At 39.3% G+C, this 21,721-nt stretch overlaps 1 protein-coding gene and 1 non-coding gene across 9 annotated transcripts in view; one reads left to right on the top strand and one right to left on the bottom strand.

Annotated features, from left to right (window-relative positions):
- The first annotated feature begins 334 nt into the window (after positions 1-334).
- Positions 335-21,721, top strand: part of CDV3 (CDV3 homolog (mouse)) — a 110,539-nt gene continuing 89,152 nt past the window's right edge. Inside the window, exons 1-6 of one of the 8 annotated variants that reach the window (XM_008581127.1) lie at positions 367-387; positions 681-757; positions 9,645-9,790; positions 13,582-13,741; positions 14,913-14,962; positions 15,091-17,362. In XM_008581127.1, the coding sequence (XP_008579349.1) occupies positions 747-757; positions 9,645-9,790; positions 13,582-13,741; positions 14,913-14,962; positions 15,091-15,098 (375 nt within the window). In that variant the 5' untranslated portion in view covers positions 367-387; positions 681-746 and the 3' untranslated portion in view covers positions 15,099-17,362. Of the gene's footprint in view, positions 388-680; positions 758-9,644; positions 9,791-13,581; positions 13,742-14,162; positions 14,273-14,912; positions 17,363-21,721 lie in introns of those variants that run through there. The other 7 variants (XM_008581126.1, XM_008581125.1, XM_008581132.1 and 4 more) reach the window with 7 other exon arrangements.
- TRNAV-GAC lies at positions 7,767-7,840 on the bottom strand. Its single transcript has one exon. It is a non-coding gene; the product is annotated as a tRNA-Val (tRNA).

The raw sequence follows: 21,721 nt of genomic DNA, 5'->3' as shown, positions 1-21,721 counted from the left end.
GGGCCGGGCGGCGCGCTCGCGCCCATGTGCCCGCCCCCGTCTGCACGGGAAGCGGCCGGGAGGGGCCGCGGGGGCCGGCCACGTGACCAGGGCTCCCCACGTCGGGCCGGGCTCGGCGGCACCGGGACCCCTGCGACACCCAGCCCGGACGCGGCCCCTCCACCGCGCGTCGCCTGTCTGGAGCCGAGACCCGGGCTGCAGCAGCCGCAGTGGCCAGCACAGAGCTGCACTTATCGGTGACGTCTGCGCTGAGTAATTTGCTGTGCTGACTTCGGCCCAGGAGTTTGAGCTGAATTTTCTCTTAACAGTCACGTAGTGGCAGCTCTGTGGGCATGACTTGGTCTCCAAGCCCGTAAAAGAAAAAAAAAGTCTCGTGGCAATATTGAGGTAGATATTTGGTTGTGGAATTACTATTGACTTATTCATTCAGCTTTTCCTAGTTGCTTTTAAGCAGTAGCTCTCGTGCAGGAACCCGGAGGAAGTAACAATGTTAGACTGCTGGGTACGTTTGTTCTCCAGTGCCAACTTCGGGATGAGGCAAGGGATTTTTGCCCGGAGAAGAGTCCATACTTACTTTAGGTTTTATTCCCCCCCCACCCCCCCCAACGTCATAGTCAGATAATGGTTTACCTGTAGGTTTACAAATAGCTTTAACTGGTCAAATGGTATTTGTTCCACAGGATGAAGATGAGTGGAAGGAATTTGAGCAAAAAGAGGTTGATTACAGCGGCCTCAGAGTTCAAGCAATGCAAATAAGGTATGGTCTGGTTACACATGTGTTTAGATGACGTTTAGGGATAGGTACTGGAAACAAGTTAACAAGTTTGATTTTTCTTCTTTTTTTTTTTAAAGATGACTGGTAAGGGGATCTCAACCCTTGACTTGGTATTTTCAGCACTACGCTCTCCCAATTGAGCTAACCGGCCATCCCTATACAGGGATCCGAACCTGTGGCCTTGGTGTTATCAGCACCACACTCTCCCAAGTGAGCCACGGGCCGGCCCTCAAGTTTGGTTTTTCTTTAGCCCCAAAGCAGCATCATAGTAGCCTTGTGCTTTAGATATGCTTATCAGGACTCTAATGGATTATGTCTATCCTTGCTCCATGACGGCAGTCCTTCTACGTGCTGATCAAATTAACTGCCAGCCCTAAAACCCTGTGAGAACTTGCCATCTTCCAGTTCTGGTTAGGCCTTTTTATTTCAGACAGCTAAAATATGTCATTTCAAGGTTTTTATGTTCAGTATTGGTGGTTGGACTTAGTGTTTCTTTTTGTTTCAAGAATGACATGGATGTTTTTCAGATCCTCTCCAGTAGGCAAGTTCATATATATGAGGGTGCTTCAAAAAGTTCGTGGAAAAATAGAATGAAAAGATAATATGAATCTTTCCATGAACTTTTTGAAGTACCCTCGTGCTTTTGTAATTGAAGTACAGCATGCTTATAGAGAGGTACAGATTTTACAGGTTCTTACAGTGAAACCACCTGTGTAATCAGCACCCAGGTCAAGAAACTGAAGGGTGCTGGGAGAGAACAAGGTGGCCTCCTGACTGACACCTTTCATTCACTGCTTTCACCCTGAGGACAACCACTACCCTCACGCCATAGGTTAATTTTCTCTATAACTTTATAGGAATGGAATCATATATTCTAAGTGTGTTATTTTTAAAGTTCAAGAAACAGTAATTTTAAAAATTAGATTGGTTGGTTTGGAGGATTTGAAATCAACATTTTATCAAGTCCAATCTATGGTAGTCATTTTTTTTTTTTTTTTTTTTTTAAAAGATGACCGGTAAGGGGATCTTAACCCTTGACTTGGTGTTGTCAGCACCACACTCTCACAAGTGAGCAACCGGCCATCCCTATATAGGATCCGAACCCGTGGCCTTGGTGTTATCAGCACCGCACTCTCCCGAGTGAGCCACAGGCCGGCCCCAATGGTAGTCAATTTTATATGATAAGTAAATGCCATATTTTGAGGGGCTTGAAAAGTAGGAAAAACAGGTGAATATATGGTTCTGTTGGTTTAAGATTAAAAATCCTTTATTCCCAGTTTAAAGAATGTGAGGGTACTTCAAAAAGTTCATAGAAAGATTCATATTATCTTTTTTTTTTTTTCCCTTTTTGTCTTTTTTCGTGACCGGCAATGGGATTGCAACCCTCGGTGTTGCGCCCGCACCTCGCTCAGCCAGTGAGCGGCCGGTCTGTATGTGGGATCCGAACCCTCGGCGGGAACGGTGCACTGTAGCAGTGCGCCACCGGGCCGGCCCCCATATTATCTTTTAATTCTATTTTTCCATGAACTTTTTGAAGTACACTTGTAAATGATCTTGATGAACTGCCTGTAGTTTGAAGTTTGCAATTTGTATACAATGCCAGTGACTGCGTGGCACAGTGGAGGAAATATTTTCCTTAACTAAAAACTATCTTTTGACCTTTCTAGATGGCAATATATTGTGGCCTTAAATAACTTTCTTTAAAAATCAGGGCTAATATTTTTGGCATTTGTTGAATACCTACTACAGCTAGACCTTGATGTCCTAAGTGTTTCCTAAGTGTTTTCACATCAGTTTGTGAGCTTAACCAACGTGAAACCTCCTGATTGACAGTGGGAAACTTTTAGGAAATGTAGTTCTCTACTCTTGAGATTCTTTTGTGGTAGTGTTAAGTAGAAGTGATTAGACTGGAGTTTGATTCCCAACCACTTGTTGGCTTCCTTTGTGTTTTAGATGTTTTTGGAGAGGTATAGTTTAGAAAATATCCTTGTTATCTTTCTCCTGGGGCTTGATCTGGAAAAATGGGGGAAGAAGTGATATGAGGTTTTTACCATTTGAGAGAGAGAGAGTGTGTGTGTGTGTGTGTGTGTCTGTCTGTCTGTCTCCTGTTCTGTTGTAAAGCTAGGCTTTTCTTGGTCTGCCTTTCCTTTCCTGTCTGCAGGTTTTTGCATACTTAAATGACAGGAGGGGGACAATGTTTAGCCACGTGGAACTTAAGGGGCAGGAGTAGCACTTAGTGAAGGGCATAGCTTTCAAGTTCACTGAAAATTAGAAGTTGATTTTGTCAAATTATGGAGAATATTTAAACAGAAGCTATGTTTTTCTGTCATTGACCATAAATCCTCTATTCACATTCAGGATTATTTTAGTCTCTCTATTTTGGCTATGCCTGAGATGATGAAACATTTCTTAAATACCTTAGGTAGTTCACCCTTGCAAGGAACCTAAGTAAATCTCAGTTTGAGTATTTAAGTTCTGCTTGACCTGAAGTAGGCCAGCTTTTATATTGCGTTTTTTTCGTTATTCTTAGCATCTTGTCTTTGCCTCTGAGAGGCCATCATACAGGTCCTCAGCTAATCTGCTAACATTGAAAAACATTCCCTCTTCAGGAAGCGGCTTTTGTGGGTCCTCATTAACTGTTGAGTCTGGAGTCTGTTTCTGTGGCCTTCATAAATCATTCACTTAAGGGGGATTTAACAACTTCCAGGAAAGGCTTGAATGAGAAACCATGTGAGGTTTAATAATAATAATAGTAGTAGTAGTACTACTACTAATAATAATAACCGAAATTTTCACTTTACTGAGTATCCTTCTCAACCTTGTATTAAATGTTCTTGGCAGTGGAGCTCAGTAGAGTGGGAATCCCCAAGGAGAGAGATGCTGGTTCATAGGAGTGGGAACTAGGTTACTCACGTAAAAGGGAGGTAGTTAATAATGTGGCAAAAACATGAACTTTGGGGAAAGACAAATCTGGGTTTGCAATTTAGCTCTGCTGCTGCTTAATGCTTGTGTAGTCTTGGGCAAGTCATTTTACTTTTGAATTTTGGCTCTTACCTACAAAATTGAGGCTACTTAGGATTAAGATTTCTTTGAACAGCGTGCTTATAATAGTAATCATGGTAGTTTATGTCTTCAGTCCATCATATTTTTCTATTTGTGAAAGACACAGCTTTGCTATCTCAATATAGGACAAGGGGAAAGGAAGCTTTGGAAGTTGACTTTAAATATCTTGTTTTTCTCAATCTACAGTCTTAATTTTCTCCCAACTTTTTTTTGTTTTCTTGGCAGCTGGCTGGTACAGGGATTGAACCCTGGATGCTCTCCCAACTTTTTGCTTTGAAAAATTACAAACCTCAGAAAAGTTACAAGAATAGCAAAGTAAATACACATATACTTTTCACTCAGATCTGCTATTTTTGCCACATTTGCTTTATCTTTTTCTTTCCCCATATACTGAGAGTTTGCAGATATTAAATACGGTCTTAAAGTTCTTGAAACTAGTAAACATGCTGAGCCTTTATCAAAGATAAGCATACAATTAAAAGGGGGAAATTTCAGTAGTAGCAAACTTACTGTATTACGATTCTATCTTGTGTTTACCATCCAGCTCAATATTTGGTACCCAGAGTACTTCATGTCAAATTTTATGTCTTAATAGGTCATGTCATTATTCTAGACAGGTTCTCGAAAGGGAAGCCATTGAGATAGTGATAAAGGGGCCTGCCACTTGAGCTTAGATTTCTGGTTGATTGTAGGACCTGTAGGCCTCTCCCATCTTTCAAGTGGATTTTTGGGAGAAAGAAAGATTTCATGTAATTGTTGAGGTTACAAAATGTTGAGCATTTGTCATGTTTCAGTAAAGAATTAAGTTCTTGGAACCCAGTGTACTAGGAACCTTCTTGGGAAGACAACTCAGTGCTAATAGACACCAGTAGATTGTTCCAAAGAGATGTGCAGGTGCAGCAGAGCACAGAAGAGAGACACTTAGTCTACCATGAAGGGGTCTGGAAAGATTCTTTGGATGAGGTGCAGTGACATCTTAAGCCTTCAGGCCAAGCATAGCTCATCAGGCCATTTTTAATCACCCCATTTTACTATTGTGACAGTGGTCGTATAAAAGCCTTCAACAGCAGCTCAGTTAAGCTTGGTTTTTGTTTTAGCTGCTTCCCCCTAGTGTTGGGGAAAGGGAGTTAGGATGACTACATTTTCATGTCATGTCCCTTGAGGTAAGGAGATAAGAGAATGAAATTCTCAAAATTTCAAAATGAAGAAGAGGTCACTTGAAAGAAAGTCGGCTTTGGAGTCCCACTGATTTGGCTCTGCTACTTTGTAACCCTGGGGGAGGTACTTCAATGTCTAGGTATCGATTTCTTCCTATGTACAGTAGGCCGCCTCCTTTAATTAGTGTTACTGTTATTGTGAGGTTTAACTTTGTAAAAGTGGGTAGAAGTTACCTGGCCTAGTAGATATTCTGTAAAGGTACCTTTTCTAGTATCATTAATCCCCCCCACCAATAGTGCCTTATAGACTTACACGTGTTTAAGACAGTATACTTTGAATTGTGGCAATAAATTTATGGTAGCATTATAGTATTTAAAACATAAAACTTAGCTGATAAGAAGCTACATATTATATTTGGGTCAAATAACAAATCTTATCCTAATTGTCTTCTGTGGAAATAACTGCAACATGTTTCTTGTTCTGACTTTGGCATTTGGAGAGTTGACACTTTCTGGAATATTTAAATATGAAGAAGTCATAGGATATATAAATTGTTTCTACCCTACATTTAGTATTGTGATATTTAGGCAAGGCTCTTAGCATCTTTGGGCCTTAGTTCCTAAATTTGTTGGATGAAGTGTCTTGATTAAACAATTTCCAATGTTTAGTTCAGCTAATATTTCAGAACCTTAGGAACCCAAAATATTAAGTTGTCTACTTGTTCCTTTTGTTATTGATATCTCTAATTAAACAGGTCATGCTTATTTTTTAGTAATATTTTATAATCTAGACATTTTAAAATTTGCAGTTATTCATTTTTTATTTTCTAAGGACAAGAAAGTGGTAGGAAGACACTAGATAGTAAAGGAAACTTCCTTTACTTGAGATACTGTCTTCTATCAGACCAAATTGGAGTGTTGTTTTAAAAAATTTTATTGTGATTAGAAAAATATGTTTTTTAGAACATCTGAAAAAATATAAAAGCAGGGGCCGGCCTGGTGGCGCACTGCTGCAGTGCGCCGCTTGGGAAGCGCGGCAGCACTCCCGCCGAGGGTTCGGATCCCACATACAGACCGGTTCCCGCTCACTGGCTGAGCGAGGAGCGGGGGCAACACCGAGGGTTGCGATCCCGTTGCCGGTCCCGGTCCGGTACGGGCGCGACACCGAGGGTTGCGATCCGTTGCCGGTCACAAAAAAAGACAAAAATATATATATATATATAAAAGCATAAAGAAATGTATAAGATATATCCATAATCTCTTCAGCTTAGGGATAATTAGTGTTAAAGTTTTTTGGTTTTTGGTTTTTTTGTTTTGTTTTGTTTTGCTTTTCAGTTGGAGATTGTTTATTGCAAACTAGTAACTTTGGAGTATGGATATATTAATCACCAAATAGTAAAGTAATTGGGGGGAGAATATATTTTAGAATTAAATCTTTAGCATTATAGATTATCTAATATATATTTTATATATACACACACACACACACACACAAAATTGTGATTTAGTGTTTCAAAATGTAAATGGCCAACTGAAAACTATCACATTGTAGGTATACAAGTAAGTAAGTGCCATGAAGGAGCTTACATCTTTGTGTGGAACTTTAACTCCCTCTCTGGCATGGATTGGATTTCTGACATTACTAATTAGTTGATTGTAGCTAGGTGAATACCACCCCTAATTTTATGCTTGAACCTAGCAAATCACATTACAATGTAATTTACATTTGCATGGCTTCAAAAGCATAGCTTATTTTGGTTATTTTTGGTTTTGGGCACAATTCTGATGTTTGGATATCACTGTTAGACTCCTGGATAAATTATGACCTTCATAGTCTTACTTGGTCATTTATCTCACTTAATAAGCTTTAGAAAACAAGGTCATATTGGTATGTATTTTTTAGAAATCCATTTAGAAAGAACATGTTTTCTCCAAATGAAAACTACTTTTTTTCCCCATTATAGAGGTGGTATATGAAGGTACTTCAAAAAGTTCATGGTCCGGGCCGGCCCGGTGGCGCACTGGATAGTACGCCGCTTGGGAAGCGCGGCGGCGCTCCCGCCCGAGGGTTCGGATCCCACATACAGACCGGTTCCCGCTCACTGGCTGAGCGAGGCGCGGGAGCAACACTGAGGGTTGCGATCCGTTGCCGGACACGGAAAAAGACAAAAGACAAAAAAAAAAAAAAAAAAAAAGTTCATGGTCCAAAAAACAAAAGTTTGTGGAAAAATTGAATTAAGAGATAATACACATACTTTCATGAACTTTTTGAAGACTGCTTGTATATATTGCTTACACAGTAATTCAAATATATATTAAAAAGCATGTAATAGCAAACAGTGCTAGGCACTGTTCTGAGTACTTTATGCCTATTAACTCTTTTCATCTTTGTAATGGGACTGTGATCCCCATTTTACATAAGAGGAAACTGAGGCATAGAGAAGTTAAGTGCCATACTCAAAGTTTCCTGGCTAGTAAATGGCAGCCTGGATTTTAACCAGGCAATTTGGCTTTAGAATCTGCTCCTAACTGCTTGCTGCATGAGAAAATAAAGTCATGCATTCTAACCCGCAAAACAACTTCTTACAACATTTGAAAAAATTGTTCTAGATGTTTTTGTATTAATATTAGATGTATAGACTTTCTTTTAGTAAGTTATTGGTTTGTAGGACATGAATATCACTTCCATGTCAGTATACACCTAACAGTTAAATGCCTGCATAGGATTCTATTATGTGTTTTTTTTTTTTTTTTTTTTTTTTTTTAAAAGATGACCAGTAAGGGGATCTCAACCCTTGACTTGGTGTTGTCAGCACCACGCTCTAACCACCTAAGCTAACTGGCCAGCCCTCAGAATAGTCTTATGTAAAATCTTGCGATTCAGGCAGATTGAATGTAAGTCTGTTCCACACTCCCCTTCCTAATTTCCACCCTAGTCCTCTACATTCTGGAATCACCTCTGGTTGGTGGACAATTCATATTTGAAATTTTTTTTCCATCATCTTTGAAATTTTTTTCTATCTGTCTTCAAAGGAGACCATCAATCTAGTCAAGACATTTGTGTTAAAGCCAGGACATGTCTTGTTTTAATAGAAATGGAAGATCATCCTTAGGTGTCCTTTTGCAGAAACCAGGAGAGGCTGTGATGTTCCCAAGGTCGCATAGAGTCAGGGTGTGAGGGTCATCTGTACGTTGTTATGGCCATGATTGTGGATCAGATATCCAATAGAGAAAATGTCTAAAAGAGTGAAAAGCCACAGAGAGAGCTTTGAGGACTAGCCATGTCTTTTTTTTTTATAGGGAGTTGGGGAGGAGAAGGTAGTCAGAATGGTGGAGATTGAGAAGCTGAAGACCTAGGGAAAACCACCATTGTCATGAAAAATAATTCTGGGAAAAAGTTAGTAGTCTCTGCCAGGTGTATCATCAGTAAGGTCAGAGCTGTAAAAAGGATGTTTGATTTAGCAGTTATGGTACTCAATATTCCTGCTGTCAAGCCAGCAGTAGAGAGACAAGGTATGTATGTACTTGGTCATTTAGAACACTCAGGTTTCATAAAATAGTAATAAGTAATCCAGCAAAAGGAGAAATAAAGTGCCTTGGAGAAATTATAGATTCTGACTCAAGTCAATTTAAGAGTATAGAAATACAATTGGCATAAAAAACACTGCAGGTAGTCTGAACATGATGTATTACCATTGAGGGTATCATTTGCATGTATGATTACTGCTAAACTATAGATAGTTTGTGTATTTTCCTTTTTTCTTTTTTTTTTTTTTGTAACAAGTGACAAAATATATGTCCGATGTTATGGGCTAGTTCTATATGAGGGCACTTCAAGAAGTCCATGGATAGATTTGTATTACCTTTTAATTCTATTTTTCCACTAACTTTTTGAAGTACTCTCATATTTCCTGTGTCAGACAGTAGAGATCAGCCCTAATGAAATCTGTAGCACTTATGCAAACACTGGACACAGACTAGTTTTCCTCTGTTGGAATGTGAATTCTAACTTTTTTTTAATTCTTATTTTGAGAATATTTTGTAACATGTACTAAAGGATTTGCAGATAAAATTATACAACTTTTAAAAACCCTTAATTTTCTTACTAAAAATATGTTTGTTTTGTACACTTTGGTCCTAGAATAATCTTGTAATTGTGCTTTTAATTATTCAAGTCACCCTTTTCTCTGCATTTTAGGTTATATCATCCTCTCTTCCCTCCCTCAGTTGCTTGAGCCGGTAGCTGGGTTCCTGCTCTTATTTGAGGCTGCTATAAATAACCATGCAGATTGTCACATAGGCATACCAGTATGTTAAATATTTCTGAATTTTCTTGAATGTATGAAGTGGTTTTCAAAAAGGAAAGTAGAATTATCAGACTGAGTGGTTTTCTAAACCATTTTTAAGCAACGAAATCCTTTTTTCACATGAAGTCAGATGGAAGTCCCAATGTATAAAATGTGTATAAAATCTCTTCTTTCCCTCCTCACCCCCCTCTCTTTTTTTAAACAAGTGAGGCATTTAGGCTTTGAAGAGGTTAAGTGACTTCTTCAGTGTCACACAGATAAGCATTAACAGAACTAAGGATTTGGACTGACAATTTTCCTGGTGGTTCTTTAATTGCATTCACTTGTTTGCTTTTCCAATAGTGAAAAGGAAGAAGAAGATAATGAAAAGAGAGAAGATCCAGGCGATAACTGGGAAGAAGGTGGAGGTGGTGGTGGTAATATAGAAAAGTCTTCAGGTCCCTGGAATAGAACAGCTCCGGTACAAGCATCTCCTGCTCCAGTAATTGGTAATGTTAATATTTTAGTTTCAGAAAGATGTCTAATTTTATATCTTGTCAACTTTAAACTAAATGCTTGCTTGTGGGATGAGGGGAAGTGGGGCTCCTTTCCATTCCTGGGAGATTTAAGGTCTTTCAAATCCTAAATAAAAGGAATTTGGAAGGTAAGAAACATTTGTTCTATAAGCTGCTAAAATTTATATGTAGATAAACTGACCAATTTAAATATTTAAGCATTTATCCTAATTTTCTCCTTAAATATTAACTCCTGGCTAATGGGGAAAAGGGTAAGGAAAAAGTAAAATTCATTTACTAGCTACACTTCATTTAGGACTTTTAGTAATGACTAGAGCTCAGCCTTTTAACACCAAGGCCAAGAGTTCAGCTCCCCATAGCGACCAGTTGCATCCCTCCCACCACCCAGATTAAAAAAGACTCGGTAATAATTACCAAAGGTTGTGTTTAACTCCAAAAGTTTTCATAGAAGAAATTCTTAGAGCTTTTATTGTGTTAAGACACTTCTGACAGCTGATAAGGCGTGTCAGGTACCATGTGCTCTACTCGTGTGTGTCTTTTTTTCCATTCTCTATTTTATTCTCATGTCTTGAAGCATGAATTCTCAGCAGGGCCGATTTTATTATTCTCCAGGGGATAAAAGTTGGTTCTTCGGGGATGAAGAAATCTTAGATCTTAATAGTGGTTTGTGGCCCACCAAAGGTCAGAGTAGATAAACAGTAGATTTACAGTATATCTGTGGTATAAAATTTCATGGAGTTAGTGGCAGCTAAGAAAAATGTGTAAAAGGGCTCCTTGGGAGGGCAATAATGAAAAAACGTTCGAGAAGCACTGCTTTAAGGCAATGCATACTCATTTTACTCAGAATAGTATACAGAATAACAAATCACCCCAAATCTTACTATCCAGAATCACAGGTAACTATGTTAACGTTTTTGCATCCTTTCTAGCTTTTTGCTGCATATGTTTTTGTCCATCTAACTTTTTCTTAAACTGCTGTCTGTCATTGCACCTAATAACCCTACTGCATTGCTACGTTCAATGTCCAAGTCTCAGTTCTCATCTGATTTGTACCTGTCAGCAGCAGTTGACACAGTTGGTCACCCCTCACAACACATTCTGCTCTTGGCTTCCAGGACACCATGTTCTCCTGCCTCAATGGTTGTTTCTCAGTCTCTTTTGCTGTAATCGCCTCCTCTCCTCTGCCTCTAAATGCTAGACTGCTCCAGGGTTTGCGCCTTGCTTGTGTTTTCTGTCGTCCCCACTCCCTTGGCAGTCTTGTCCGTGTGTCAGTGACTCTCAAGATTTATATTTTCAGCTTGGATCTCTCCTGAACTCCAGATGTGTATATTTTAACTGTCTGCCCAGCATCTCAAACTCAACATGTCTGAAACTGGACTCCTAATCTTCAGCCCCTCATGCGTCTGCTTCACCCCCCCCAGCCTCTCATCTCGGTGCTGTTCTTTCAGTCACTCAGTCAATGGACCTTGGAGTCATCTGGATTCTTTTGCTGCACACCTAAATCTAATCTGTCAGTAAATTCTTTTTGTATGGATTACTGAGGTGGCCTCTTACCTGGTCTGCCTGTTTCTACCCTTGTTCTCCCCACCCCTCTCCCTACACCCTCAATCTGCTCTCTCCTCCCAACACAGCAGCCGGGGTGGTGATTATTTATTTTATTTTATTTTTTGGCGGCTGGCCGGTATTTTTAAAATATGACAGGACATGTCACTGTGCTGGTCACAAACCTCAATGGCTTCCCCTCTAATGCAAGGAAGCAGAAGTTCGCAGTGACTTAAAAAGCCCTGCACATCTGTTTTGTGGTCCTCCCTTTTCTGACGTCGTTTCTTATTGATTATTAACTTGGTCCTCACTCACTGCTCCTTAAATATACTAGGCACACTGCTACTGCAAGCCCTTTGTGCTTAAGTTTTTGGCCTGTAATTTTCTTTCCTTTTATATCAGGAGTTTGCAAGCTTTTTCTGCAAGGGGCCAGATAGTAAATAATTTAGGCTTTGAGGGCCATACAATCTCTGCTGTAATCACTCAGCTCTACTGTTGGATTGAAGTACCAGAAGGTACTAGATTGAATACACCACCGAGTATAGCTGTGTTCCAGTAAAACTTTAATTACAAAATCAGTTGTTGGGCTGGATTTGGCTTTTTTGCCAACTCTAGCCTATGTGTATATCTCTTTCCAGGTCTTTGCTCAGTTTCACCTCATCACCGAGACCCTCCCCAGTACCACCCTGCTCATCCTGCGCTTCTTTCACAACCCTGCTGTGCTTTTTTTTTTTTTTGACTGGTAAGGGGATCGCAACCCTTGGCTCGGTGTTGTCCACACCATGCTCAGCCAGTGAGCGCACCGGCCATCCCTATATAGGATTCAAACCCGTGGCCTCGGCGCTCCCAAGTGAGCCACGGAGTCAGCCTCCTGCTGTGCTTTTAATCTTGGATATAGCACCTGTCCACTGTTACTTACTTTGTTTCCTCCCTTTAGATTACCGTAGTCCAGTAGAATTTTCTGCGACTGTGGACTAGCACTGTCTGGCTCAGTAGCCACCAGCCACATGTGGCTGTTGAGTACTTCAAATGTGTCTGATGTGACTGAGGAACTGAATTTTTAATTTTATTTTATTTTACTCATTTTAAAATAGCCATACATGTTTAGTAGCTAGAATATAAGGTTCATGAAGGGAGGGGGTTTTTGTTCTGTTAACATTTGTATCCCCAGTGTGTGGCTTGGGTGCTCAGTAAATAATGAAAGCATATATAAGCTTTCCCCCATATAATCAAAAACTATATAAAGTAGTAAGCCTTTATACTGATATTCAAATGGCTTCATTATATTTCAGGTAATAAATGATGATGTGTAGATATTTACTTGAAGTTTTTGATACGTGGGAAACATGTATATAACACTGCATCCGTATTGAGGATGGGGAAAAAAAGACAGGAAAAAGCTGGAAGGCTGTGTCCCCAAATGTCAACCATGGTGAAAGACTTTGGGCTATTCACCTGCTTAATCTTTTCCCTGTTTTACCTATGTTTTCTAAGAAAAGAAAAAAAGAGAAAGAACTTTAAAATCCATTGATGATGTGAAAGAAATGAAGTAATTGTTTATTTTTTATTTAAAAAAACTTTTTTTGTGGCTGGCCAGTATTGGGATCTGAACCCTTGAACTTGGTGTTACAAGGCTCTGCTCATTTTTGTTTTTGTATTATCATCTGTATAATTTTTAAAAATAACTATACAGGCATTTTATTAAACAAGTTCTTTACACATGGCATTTAATTTACCAACGAGATAAAAAAGTGATTATCCTTCTTTACTGATAGATAAACCAAAGGACTTAAAGTGCCAATTTCTGAAAATCAGTCTCTGATGAGACCTATCTCCCAGGTCCGAGCAGATTCCTTTCCCACTTCCAGTAACTTGGCTTACAGAACTCACACAAACAGTTTTAAATTGTCCATGGAGGACAATTTTTGTTGGGGTTTTTTGTTTGTTTTTTGGCAGCTGGCCAGTATGGGGATCCGAACACTTGACCTTGCAGTACTCTAACCAACTGAGCTAACCGGCCAGCCCCATGGAGGAGGAGTTAGAACACTACCCCTGGAAATTAGAATGTTTTCACTGTGAGACATTTTTTTCTGACCCAGAAACTCTTCCTATATCAGGAATTTTTTTTTTCACTATAACTGTTAAATGATTTGGAATGTAGGAATAGTTTATTAAAATGCTGAACATTTGAATAGTTTCTCTAAACTGTTGTAAAATGTTAGTTACAGAAACCCCAGAACCGGCAATGACTAGTGGTGTGTATAGGCCTCCTGGGGCCAGGTTAACCACAACAAGGAAAACACCACAAGGACCACCAGAAATATACAGTGATACACAGTTCCCATCCCTGCAGTCCACTGCCAAGCATGTAGAAAGCCGGAAGTAAGTACTATCATTACTGCATTTGTTTGGGACCTCTATCCCTTGGGCAGGGAGTGGGATAGAGGGGATGTGAGGGGGGTTGCTCCTTCCTGGTAAAGCCCAGGCTGCAGCTGATGGGCAGCTGAGAACCAGATCAGCACTGTATCAATGCCCAGGAGGGAGGAAGGGGTGAAGGGAGAGCACTGAAGACAAACTTTGTCTGCTGTCTGCAGAAATTTCTCTTATCCTGGATTTATATTGTTTTGTAGTGACAAGTCTCATTTACTTAAAATTCTTTATAAGTACATTGTTATGGGCTTATGTTTCTTATAATATGGAAACTAGATATATAAGAGCAATGTTTTATTGTATTCCCAATTAATGTGAATAGATGAAAGATGTTGGCATTTATAAATCTAATATTAAAATAATCTTATTTCAGCAGGTCCTTAAAATGAATTCTACTGGAGTTAAATGACCACATATGGCACAACTACATCTTATTTAGGGACATGAATTTTTAAAAATAAATAAAATGGGAAGAAATGTAAATGATATCAGATGGAAATTTTTGGGGGGTGGCTTTTAGAGTAAATCCCAGCCTTTCCACTTCTTTGAGAGTTGGCTTGAATTTAAACCTTCACTTGGACTTGCTCCTCTGCTCTATCCTACAAATGGATAAGGGACCCTCTGGGAGGGCAGTGACATCATCACACTCATCTTTCTTTACCTGGTCTAATCTGATCCACTCCAAAAAATACAAGTGAGGAGAAGTCATTGAATAATGAGTAGGACTTACAGGAATGAGAAAATCTTTACCATTACTTATGCATAAAGAGAGATGTGTTATCTTTTATTTGCTGAAAGTAAAAGTGAGTCTTAGAAGGAATGTAATTACATAGCTTTTAAACTTAACCAGTTGTTTTCAAGTTGGTCCCAAAATAGACTTGCAGTTAATACTGTTTAGTAGAAGATAGGACGATAGAGCTTCAGTACAGTATTCTGTTTTTCTGTTCAACTGAAGGCTTAAAAACGATTTGATAAGGAATTTATATACCAGTTCTTCCCTCCTGTTCCTTCCTAGGATTCTTCTAAAGGGTGGCTTTTTTTTTCTTTTTGACTCAAGGAAGAATATTTTCAAAAAATATTAATGAAGAAGAAATATTTACTGACTACATTTCTTTTCCCTTAGGGATAAAGAAATGGAGAAGAGCTTTGAAGTAGTAAGACACAAAAATAGAGGTAGGGATGAGGTTTCAAAAAACCAGGCCCTTAAACTTCAGCTAGACAACCAGTATGCTGTGCTTGAAAATCAGAAAAGCAGCCACACACAATACAATTAAAGAATGGTCTTTGCTAACCCTTCTAAGGTAACTAGACCACAGCCAACCACCATGAGCAGCCATTTGTCACCTGAGCTCTGCTGGATCTACAGCAACTGATGCAGAACACTCAATTTAAGGGACCAGCCTGATTGCGCTATGGAAGTTAAAGTGTCACAACTGCTCTTTGTATATTGGATTTAGGAGAATTTTCATTGTTATATAAAGGTGTGAACTAGATTCAGCAGTGTTCTTTCATAATTATTCTGCAAATACAAAAACACCTGCAGCTAGTGGTCATTTCAAAATCTTTTTATGTTCAGATACTGAGCCTTCGTAAGGGTTGACTACCTCAGATTTGCTGCATTCATTGTGGACTTCATGTGGATCACAACTTCTGGATAAGAAAGTTACAGCTATTAAGTGTTGATGTGAACCTTGAAACCAGCTCTACTGGATTCCTATCAGAAATCCTGCAGGAAGTCAGCCATCTGGGTTCTGATCTGCTGTAAAAGATGAAGATTTAAGTGACCTTAATTAACCTGTCCTGTACCCCACCCTTAAGGAATACTCTGTAGTAGGCTGTGGCTATATTAGACTTCCTGGAACATGCTGTTCTCAAAAGAACTGGTGTGTTCAGATCATCTGTGTAGGGCTGTGATTTATAATTTAAACTCTTGTATTCTGAGGTAACCACAAATAAAATTCAACCAAACTTGGGTCTGCTGAATGAGAAAGGGGGTGGGGGAGGGAATAATCTTGTTTCTTTTAGTAATTTTTTATTTGGATAGCGCTTTTTCTGTGTTCCATATTAAGGCCTTTTTTGCTTTGAATTGGAATAAGTTCTTTGACAGCATATTGCTTGGTTAAGTGAGTAACCTGAAATATGCATTAGAATTGTGAAATGTGGTTTGAATTTGCCAATCCCTACAGTGGAACCAAACAGCCTTTTTAAATTTTTGGTTGGCCAGTGCAGGATCGACCCTGGACCTTGGTGTTACCAGCACCACACTCTAACCAGCCAGCTCCCAAATAGCCTTTGGTGTAAAGGGCAGTGGAGGCTGCGGGCTCTACTTAAGGTGCTGCTAAAGCCTCTAATCAGGTCTAAAATGTGTCGTAAACTGCAGTGGAAAGAGTATGGTTTCCGCTTGGCTACAGGATTCACTGATCTGTCCTTATAAATTCAAAACAGTGTGAGCAAAACCTCATCAAAAGCCCATTTAAGTTTTATGGATCTTGCATGATCTTTGATAAGAATTCCTTATATACTTGTGTCCCAGATTTTTAGGTATTGGACGTTCTGTAGATGCAGCGATTGTCCCAGCTAGCTCGATTATCAACCTTTTGGTGTGTCTTTATGTTGTTCATTTGGAGAATCAGGGCAAAAGACAGGTGATATAGCACTTCTGTTTTTAATAATTACAGCTTAAAATATCCAGTTGTTTTTAGTTCTTAAAAGGGACACGAAGAAGCTACCCAGGAGTACCGAAAAGTGTCTTTCCACCTAATGAGACAGTCTGGCAATTAATTTCCTAGTTTTGAGTCTGGTTCAATAGAAATATTTCAAGGTGGTATGTGACCACTTGGTGCAGAGTCTGGGTTTCTCTGTAATGAATCCCTTTGCCAAATGCAGGACATGCAGACTTTCTCCTGGCAAGATTGAAGCAGATGGCTGAGTAAAGCTGCCCTGATGTGGGAGTGCTTTCCTGCAGGAGTTCAGTCTTGGTGAAAGTGTCAGAAATTGGACTCGTAGGAGGGTTATCATATCTCTTGACGGCACCTGCCAACCACTTCTGGGCAATAATGTTGGCATTATTTGAGGTGGCCAGGCGGATGTCCTGCCTTCTGACATATTTGGATGAATAGCTGAACCACCCAAGGGGAAGTGGGATGATTAAATGAGAAACAAGGGGATTCTTGGTTAAACTGAAGGCTTTATTTGGGAACCAAAAACCTTAACAGATAATCTCTTGGACCTTGAGCCACATATTTTCCCTGAAAAGTATGCATTTTTTCCCCAGCAAGATCTTATTGGGGGTTATGCATTGAAGAATGAGCTAAGACGAATACATGGAGGTGTTATTTAATGGCATACTGTACCAGAAATCTGAAGACCTGCAGCAGATTTAAATTCCAACCCTTGTTATAACTTTTTAAAAGATTGTGAAATTATCAAAATGCACATGAATCAAGTTTTAATAAACTGTATGATGGGTGGATGAGGCTGTCCAGTGTATCATTTCTTTGAATTCTCAGGCACGGTTTGGCAGTGCAAGAACTCTGTAACATTAACAAATTCAATAAAAAGTCAATATCTGGATTTTGGAGTGTAATTGTTTTTATTCTAAACCCTTAACCTATACTCTGTCTTTGAAAATGAATTGATGTCAGGGCTGGCCCATCGCTCACTTGGTAGAGTGTGGTGCTGATAACACCAAGGCCACGGGTTCGGATCCCTATATAGGGATATCTGGGTGGCTCACTTGGGAGAGCATGGTGCTGACACCACCATGTCAAGGGTTAAGATCCCCTTGCCGGTCATCTTTAAAAAAAAAGAAAAGAAAATGAATTGATGTCACGCTGCCTTTGCTGTTGGAGAGTAATCATGCTGTCAACTCAGGAGTGTACTTTCTGTTTGTGAAATGTTTGCACAGTATTCAGAATGTTAGATGTGGAACAAAAGTGGCTGCAAAGCTATGATAAATGTTTTTTATATCTGGGAAAACTGTTGTACTATTGTCTGTTGTGATATTAAATTTTGTTACTTTACAGCAAGGAGTGATGGTTGGTTTGCTCACTTGGTTAGAGCACAGTGTAATAACACCAAGGTCAAAGGTCCTGATCTTTGTACTGGTCAGCTGCCAATAAATAAATAAATTATAGCAAGGGAATCTAAGATTTTTATTTTGTAGACTAAAGATTTGAGTCTTTGTGCCTTGAGAAGCTTACATGTTTTTCAAAATAGCAGTTTTAAATTTCAGGATTTAGTTTGGGTTATAGTTCCTAAATTTTTAAATTAGTGAAAGTATATTTCAAGTCATTTTTGGTAATGAAGTTTAAAAGTTTAATGTTAAAAAATTTGCTATTTGATTATTTGTACTTGAGGTTCTTTTTCTTGACAGCCCTATTTGAAATAGAATTTACACCTGCAGAAACTGACACACTTATCTTCCTTCCTTTAATTTCCTCCATAGTTTTTATTAACCAAACTTTTTTTTTTTAGTTAAGTCACCCTTTTTTTTTTTTTTTTTTGTCCTTTTTGAGACCGGCCGCACCGCGTTCAGCCAGTGAGCGCTGTGAGTGCACCGGTCATCCCTATATAGGATCCGAACCCACGGTGCTCCGCCGCACTCCCAGCACCGCACTCTCCCGAGTGCGCCACGGGCTCGGCCCAAGTCACCCTTTTAAAGTGTATGATTTAAGTAGTTTTTAGTGTATTCTCAAAGTTAATTGCTGAACACTTTTATCACCCCCCAAAGAAATTCATACCTATTACCAGTCATTCCCCACTCTCCTCCTCCCCGCACCCCTTCACCTCCCAGTCCTCAACCCTAGGCAACCATTGTTTTATTTTTTGTCTCTAGATTTCCCTATTCTGGGCATTTCATATAAACAGTGTTATATGATCTTTTGTGATAGGCTTTTTTCACTTAGCATGTTTTTAAGGCTCATCCACGCTGTCACATATACCTACCTCATTCTTTTAATCACTAAACAATAGTCTGTTGTATGGATATATGCCACATTTAGTTCATACATTCATCACTTGATAGGCATTTGGATTGTTTCCAGTTTGTCATGAATCATGTCACACTGAAGTCCCGTGTACTGTACAAGTCTTTGTGTCAACATGTTTTTCGGGTATATAACTAGGATTGAAATTGCTGGATCATATGGTATCTTTGAGGAACTGCCAAACCCTTCCAAAGCAGCTGCACCACATTTCGCTCCCACCACCAATGCCTGAGGATTACATTTTCTCCATATCCTTGTTATTACTGCATTCTAACCTTCCTTCTGGGTGTAAAGTACTATCATTGTTTTGTTATGAATTCCTGTAATGACAAATGATGTTGAACATCTTCATGTACTTTGTGACTATTTGCATATCTTCTTTGGAAAAGTGTCTATTTAAATCCTTTGCCAATTTTAGGTTGGGTTGTCATTTTATTTATTTATTTATTTATTTATTGGCAGCTGGCCAGTATGGGGATCTGAACCCTTGACTTTGGTGTTATAAAGCTGTGCTCTAACCAACTGAGCTAACTGGCCATGAATTGCAAATATCTGCTTCCATCTTTTCCCTTTCTTATTAGTGTCTTCAAGCACAAAATTTTCTATTTTGATGAAATCTAGCTTTTTTTTTCTTCTGTTTGTGCTTTGGGTGTCATATCTATGAAACCACTGCCTAACCCAAGGTCACAAAGATTTATGCTTATTCTTTTTTTTTTTTTTTTCCTTTTTGTCTTTTTTACTGACCGGTAACGGGATCACAACCCTCGGTGTCGCGCCCGTACCGGGGACCAGCAACGGGATCGCAACCCTCGGTGTTGCGCCCGCACCGCGCTCAGCCAGTGAGTGGGAACCGGTCTCAACATGGGATCCGAACCCTCAGCGGGAGCGCCGACGCACTCCCAAGCGGAGCACTCTTCAGTGCGCCACCGGGCCAGCCCAGATTTATGCTTGTTCTAAGAGTTTTATAGTTTAACTCTTCCATTTAAGTCTTTGATCCATTTGGAGTTAGTTTTTGGATATGGTGTGAGTTAGAGGTCCAGCCTCATCATTCTTCTGAGTGTTATCCAGTTGCCCAACACCATTTACTGAAAAGACTCCTCTATAGTTCCTACTCTTTATTTGACACACTAAGTATTTTGCTTATTTATCTCTGTTAGAATGTGAAATTGGTTTGGGGTAGAAACATTTAGGTGGGGATGTCAAGGGATGGGGGAGTATGGGATACAAGTTGTGGAGAGAGGTCAGGCCAAGGTGTGGTAGATGGCAAAAAAATGAAGAATTGAGGTCGGTCACTATATTTAGGGAATGGAAACTAATGGGGGTAATCAGAGATTGGAAGGTGACTCAAGAAAGTAGAGTATCTCATGAAGAGGTATTCTAATAACTAGTGTCCTGAAACTGCATGTTTGTAATGGTTTTCATTCATCACCAGCTACTGTAACTAGGTATACCTGGGGCCTGCAGAATGCAGGTAAGAATTGCTGTTCTTTGGCATGGTTAAAGATAATGAATATTATGAAAGCTATTGAATAAGAAATAATTGTTTAAATAGTAATACTTGTAATATGTAAAGTAAATAATTATATCCATGTCAGGGATTTAGGATATACATAAAAGTAATCACTAAGGTAGTTCAGGCCTTTTGAAATTGAAGCCCAAGTGAGAACTAGAATTCTCTAGTTACTATAGTAACTGGATATAGTAACACAGAAGCTGGGTAGAACTTAAGTTGTCAACTTCAAAAGTCTTCAATGCCTCAACTGAACTTTTCAGGGATCCAGTCAAAGTATGCAGCAAAAAACTTATGTAAGGATAAGGTCCTTTGTCTCTAAATATGATGGAAAATAGTGTGTAAAGTATAAGGGAAATGGCATCCACAGCCTGTCTTACTAGACTTGAGCAGAGAGCTTTAGTATCAGGTGAGAAGTTGGGTTAACTAAGTAGGAGGCTGTCACTTTCTCACTAAAAAAGTAGCAAATTTATCAGGGAATGACATTTAAAAGTTTATTGCAAATATTTAGTGTGACATTCTACATTTTTGCATTAACATTTTAGGAAACATGGTCTGTGACAAGTTTCTGTTTTTCTTGAAAACAGACAGCAGATTTTGACCCCAAGCTCTGAATTTTTAAATATTTATGTTTTTTATCTTTTCTTACCCTGTTATGAGAGTTGTTGGTAATAATTTTCTATACCATCTCTTTTATCTTCTTTTGCAGAGAACTCAAACTTTTTTTTTTTTCTTTTTGTGTAGGAAGGCAAAATGTGCAAAATCATTGATTGCCTTGAATGTTAGCATATGCAAACCCAAAACATTGCCTAAGGAGAGAGACTTTGTGTCCTTCCTTTTTAAACTCCAAACTTTAGACAGTGTATCATTCCCTAAAAAAGACAGCAGCTGAAATTTTTTCTGTATGAGCAGTTTCTTCATAAAAAGTGGGACAACTCTACAAGAGTGTGTCCATGGTTCTCATACTGATGCCTGATTCCCACCCCCAGTCATTCTGATTTAATTGGTATGGGGTGTGACCTTAGCATAGGGATTTTTTTAAGTACCACAGTTAATGTGCAGCAAAGTTTGGGAACTGCTGGGTTATGTCAGAATAAGAGATATTAGCCCCCTTAGTAGGAATTTTGGAAAGTCACAGGGCTAGTTTAAGTATGTAGGAAATCACTGAAATTTCATTCTTAGCCCAGAAAGGATTATCATATTTCTAAATGTATTTTTATTTTTTTTATTTTTTATTTTTTTAAAAGATGACTGGTAGGGCCGGCCCCGTGGCTCACTCGGGAGAGTGCAGCACTGATAGCACCGAGGTCACGGGTTCGGATCCTGTATAGGGATGGCTGGTTAGCTCACTGGCTGAGCGTGGTGCAGACCACACCTTGCCAAGGGTTAAGATCCCCTTAACCGGTCTTTTTTTTTTTTTTTTTTTTTTTACCG

The sequence above is a fragment of the Galeopterus variegatus genome, unplaced genomic scaffold (assembly GCF_000696425.1).
Source record: "Galeopterus variegatus unplaced genomic scaffold, G_variegatus-3.0.2 Scaffold2271, whole genome shotgun sequence".
NCBI classification, from domain to species: domain Eukaryota; kingdom Metazoa; phylum Chordata; class Mammalia; order Dermoptera; family Cynocephalidae; genus Galeopterus; species Galeopterus variegatus.
Note: the sequence above shows the minus strand (reverse complement) of the source record. Positions and strands in the feature narration are given on the sequence as shown.